The following is a 5,252-nucleotide window of genomic DNA, read 5'->3' as shown; positions in this document are numbered from 1 at the left end:
AAAAAAAAAAAAAAAAAAAAAAAAAAAAAAAAAAAAAAAAAAAAAAGGGGGCAGCAGGGAGAGATTAAAGAGGTTTCTTTGGGTGCAGTTAATGTTTATTGGTCTGGGTGAGTTACATGGCTGTGTTTAATTGGTGAAAATTCATTAAGCTCCACACTTATTTGTATCTTTTGGTTTGTATATTGTATTTCAATAAAAAAATTAAAACTAAACTATTGTGTCTCTTAGGTAGGTATATGGCATTGTGCTAAATGCTGTGAAAAGCATAAAAAAGGAACAAGAAAGAAAGCAGACTGCTGATTGCCAGGGTCTGAGGAAAATGTTTTGAAACCAGATAGAGGTAGTAGTTGCACAATATTGTGAATGTTCTAAATGCACCGAATTGCTCATTTAAAAACGGTTAATTCTATCTTCTTTGAATTTCATCTCAGTCCTTAAAAGTGAGTTCACTAGATGCAATGTGGTATTCTGGGTTGGCCTCTGTAATCGAAAAAGGACGTAAGTAGAGAAACTGTTGAAATACAAAAAGCTTATTTAAAAAAAACCAAAACCAAAACCAAAAAAAAAAAAAAAAAAAAAAAAAAAAAAAAAAAAACAACCCTAAAAACAGAGCAAGGCCAAAAGTCTTTGGAACAGAATCCCAGTTTTCATAAATTCGTGGTAAGATCTTGAACAAGTCACTTCTTTCTGAAGAACCTCAATTTCCTATCAGTAAAAATAAGAGGTTAGGCTGCAAAAGTAGCTTTGAATGGGTAGGGACAAGAACCCCCCACCCCACCTCTCAAATCCAAATCAGCATCTCTGGGCATGAAGGGCTATGGTTTAAAAGTATAACATTACCTTAGCCTAGTAAGGAACTTGAAAAGTCCAGATAACCACTATAGTAGTGATAGAAGTGTGGTGGGGGAAAAACTGGTGGGTAATGTCAAAGATTTTTCCCAGTTGTTAAATTCTGTAGTTTTTTCTTTTTTTTTTTTTCCACACAGAGTCTTGCTCTGTCACACAGGCTGGAGTGCAGTGGTGCAGTCTTGGCTCACTGCAACCTCCACTTCCCAGGTTCAAATGATTCTCCTGCCTCAGCTTCCCGAGTAGCTGGGACTACAGGATACCACGCCTGGCTAATTTTTGTGTTTTCAGTACAGAAGGGGTTCCATTTTGGCCAGGCTGGTCTTGAACTCCTGACCTCGTGATCCACCTGCCTCAACCTCCCAAAGTGCTGGGATTACAGGTGTGAGCCACCGTGCCCGGCCAAATTCTGTAGTTTTAAAGTAATAGTCCCTATTCTCAGGAAACATGTTTTTCTTAGGTAGTCCAAGTTTGGTGATGAATGGGACAGAATTAACTAAAGCCATATGGAAGAGTTCTTTTGAGGATTCATCCTTGACTAGAGCACACAGCCTTGTTAGAGTGGCTGGTTAAAATTGGTAGCAGGGCGAGCCCTTCTCATGCAGGCTTTGAATAATAGGTTTAAGTATATATTTAATAGGAAACTAGGAGGGTCTGTAACCCAGCAATGCTCCAGGAAGATCCACATGCCAAGTAATCCACAGAGGAAGCTAGGGGAAGTGGAGATGAGGCAGGGGACTGAGCTTAAAGGAAGCCACAGGAGTTGAGCAGTGCTCATGGGAATTAAGAAAGGATGTTTCTACTGCGAAGGAAAAAGCTATTAGATCTAATGAGTATTGGGGGTTGTATCTTTGTGAAATGTTATTTATAAATTTATGATTTGAAAAAGCTATGTAGATTTGGCCGGGCACGGTGGCTCACACCTATAATCCCAGCACTTTGGGATTCCGAGCCGGGCAGATCACTTGAGGTCAGGAGTTCGCGACCAGCCTGGCCAACATGGTGAAATCCTGTTCTACTGAAAATACAAAAATCAGCCAGGTGTGGTGGTGCAGGCCTGTAATCGCAGCTATTTGGGAGGCTGAGGCAGGAGAATTGCTTGAACCCGGGAGGCAGAGGCTGCAGTGAGACAAGATCGCACCACTGCACTCTAGCCTGGGTGACAGAGTGAGGCTTTGTCTCAAAAGAAAAGAAAAGAAAAGAAAAGAAAAGAAAAGAAAAGAAAAGAAAAGAAAAGAAAAAGCTGCTTACATAGATAATAAAACACTGTGGTTGAGAGATAATAGAGGTAACAGCAGTGCTGCTTCATAGGGTTTAAGAGTTAATACTTAGGGCTGGGTGTGGTGGCTTACTCCTGTAATCCCAGTATTTTGGGAGGCCGGGGCAGGAGGATTGCTTGAGTCCAGGAGTTGGAGACCAGCCTGGGCAACATAGCCAGACCCATGAAAAGTTCTTGCACCGCCCGGGCATGGTGGCTCACCCCTGTACTCCCAGCATTTTCAGGCAGGCGAATCGCAAGGTCAGAAGATTGAGACCATCCTGGCTAACACAGTGAAACTCCATCTCTACTAAAAATACAAAAACAAAATTAGCCAGGCATGGTGGCGGGTGCCTGTAGTCCCAGCTACTCGGGAGGCTGAGGCAGGAGAATGGCGTGAACCCTGGAGGCACAGCTTGCAATGAGCCAAGATCACGCCACTCCCGCCTGGGAGACAGAACAAGGATCCATTAAAAAAAAAAAAAGCTTTCAGCAGGTGTGGTGGCTCATGCTTGTAATCCCAGAACTTTGGGAGGCTGAGGCAGGTGGATCACCTGTCAGGAGTTCCAGACCAGCCTAGCCGACATGGTAAAACCCTGTCTCCACTAAAAATATAAAAATTAGCTGGGCGTGGTGGCGGGCGCCTGTAATCCCAGCTACCTGGGAGGCTGAGGCAGAATTGCTTGAACCTGGGAGAAGGAGGTTAGTGAGCCGAGATAATGCCACTGCACCCCAGGAGGTTACAGTGAGCCGAGATAATGCCACTGCACCCCAGCCTGGGTGACAGATTGAGACTCTGTCTCAAAAAAAAAAAAAAAAAAAAAAAAAAAAAGAAAAAACAAAAAAACACTCTTGCAGTTCAGAGCCCTTGCCTGTGAATGAGCAGCACCTGCTGGTCATCCAAGGCGATGCAGGATCTCATGTTTACAAAGGTTTGGCCAAGTCCACACGCCAAAAACTTTTATGGAGAGTATCATCAGGGGTTCTCTCCAAAAACACACTACGAACAAGCAGCATGAAACAGGAGGCATCATTTTTTAACAAGACTTTTATTTGTACAAAGCATTACAATCTTCTCAGCATTCTTCACTCATAAACTTTTCACTGTATTTAACAAGTTAACAGTGTCAAACTATGTCACTACCTGTCAAACCCCAAGCGCTGAACTTAGAAACAAAAAGTGCTTGGAGCACTGAATGGAAACAGAAAAAAACTAAGAAAGGCCAACAGAGATATTTTAGAAGCAGTTAAAGAGGACGGTTTGGGGAGAGTTAGATTCCTGAGCACCATCAGATTTCCCTTAAGGTTCAGAGGGGCTTCACAAAATAATTTTTAGAAGACACGAGACAAAATTAGCCAGGCTTGGTGGCACGCATCTGTAGCTCCAGATACTCAGAAGGCTCAGGTGGGAGGACCACTTGAGTCCAGGATTTCAAGGATGCAATGAGCTATGATCATGCCACTGCACTCCAGCCTGGGCCACAGAGAGACCCCATCTCTTAAAAACAAAACAAAACATGAGATTAGAACTAAGGAAACAAGAGATCAGAGGAACTCACACTTTGGAGTATTAAGCAGGTAATCAAAGCTTCCAGACTGACAGAAGTGAGAAAAGGAGGGAGAGGAGAAAGTGGGATGGGGGACAGAGGAGAGGCAGAGGAGAGAAAGGAAGCAAGAGGCACAGAGGGAGAAAGCTGTGCCTACAGGAAATAAAGCTCAGAACTCATGAATTGAAGAATGAAAAGCTACAGTCACAAGTCTGGGAGATGGACTTCAAGAAGAGAAAGCCTGGGGTTTTACACCTTCCAGGAGGTGATGACAAATCCTAAAGCTGTATAGTGGCAGAAAGTAAGGTACACCTGACACTATGCCATCTGTTTTTGTAAAAGTAAGACACTGGCACCCTTGCTTGACTAACACCATTCTACACTGCTGATTTAAGAGTATCTGTGATCAGATTACCACCACACCAGCAGATCAATCATCTGTAGGCAATATAGAAAGGTTTTGGGCCAAGCGGGTCTATGAAAAACAAAACCCAGTTAATGCTCCTGTCAAGTGAAGAGACAGATTTTGTTATTCTCCCACAGCATTTTAGTACTTTCCTAAAGCTTACTCATTCTGAGCAGTCTTAGTAAGCTACTGTCAAAGACTGTGCAATCAAACATAGGCTGACCATAAGCAAAGCGCCAATTTTTCCTGAGCCCTGGCTGCTTCTGTGATCTGGAACACAGCAGGCAGCATGGAAGTTATTATTACTTATTTGGGGGAATAGGGAAGACTGCAGATCAAAAACCATCTAACCATACATTTAAGTAACCAAAAGCGATCAAACTGACTAATTTAGCCGCTCAGAATCCCTCTTGTCAAAAAGTAATAATCTTCAGATTGATGAAGGAAAACAGGATTCTGCTACTCAGATGCTTTCAGTTTGGTAAGTGCTGGTTTTGATGGTATTTCTAGTCAGTTTTTATTCTGATCTTTTCAGGCACTTTTGCCTGAGACTCCTCTGCCCAGCATGGAAAAGCTTCACAGAAACATGTAGCACGTCTCATCTCAAGTGGTACCTTCCAAGGTGCTACAGTCTCCCACCCTATTCAATTGTCTACTTCTTCCTCTTCATTCTGTTCTTCTTCTTCCAGCCTTTCTTCATCTTCGTCATTGTCCTCATCCCTGCTCTTATCTTGCTCTTCTGAGTCTGTTTTTTTGTCTTTGTCCTTCTTCTTTTGCTCTGAGGCCTCCTTCTTGCCTTTCTGCTCCCGCCTGTATGCTGTAAGGAGGAAAGAAGGGGTTAGGAGACAGAGCTGAAAGTGAGCCAGACAGACTGCAGGAGGTAATTACATTATACAACTGGAAAAACAGAGGCAGGTGGGTGCGGTGACTCACGCCTGTAATCCCAGCACTTTGGGAGGCTGAGGCGGGCGGATCACCTGAGGTCAGGAGTTCAAGACCAGCCTGGCCAATATGGTGAAACCCCATCTCTACAAAAATACAAAAATTAGCCGCACGTGGTAGTCCCAGCTACTTGGGAGGCGCAGGCAGGATAATTGCTTGAACCCAGAAGGAGGAGACTGCGGTGAGCCGAGTTCCCACCACTGCACTCCAGCTTGGGTGACAGAGCAGGACTCCATCTCAAAAAAAAAAAAAC

At 43.6% G+C, this 5,252-nt stretch overlaps 2 protein-coding genes across 2 annotated transcripts in view; one reads left to right on the top strand and one right to left on the bottom strand.

Moving 5' to 3' along the window:
• The window catches only part of CUNH9orf43 (chromosome unknown C9orf43 homolog), a 29,900-nt gene that overhangs the window by 3,377 nt on the left and 21,271 nt on the right, over positions 1-5,252 (top strand). The window lies entirely within an intron of this gene.
• Positions 3,138-5,252, bottom strand: part of POLE3 (DNA polymerase epsilon 3, accessory subunit) — a 3,599-nt gene continuing 1,484 nt past the window's right edge. The window contains exon 5 of the mRNA XM_017875969.1: positions 3,138-4,874. Within this exon, the coding sequence (XP_017731458.1) occupies positions 4,702-4,874 (173 nt within the window). The 3' untranslated portion in view covers positions 3,138-4,701. The remainder of the gene's footprint in view (positions 4,875-5,252) is intronic.

Source organism: Rhinopithecus bieti, unplaced genomic scaffold, assembly GCF_001698545.2.
Source record: "Rhinopithecus bieti isolate Rb0 unplaced genomic scaffold, ASM169854v2 scaffold_9997, whole genome shotgun sequence".
Taxonomy (NCBI): domain Eukaryota; kingdom Metazoa; phylum Chordata; class Mammalia; order Primates; family Cercopithecidae; genus Rhinopithecus; species Rhinopithecus bieti.
The sequence above is the reverse complement of the archived record's forward strand: the minus strand, read 5'-3'. Positions and strand labels throughout refer to the sequence as shown.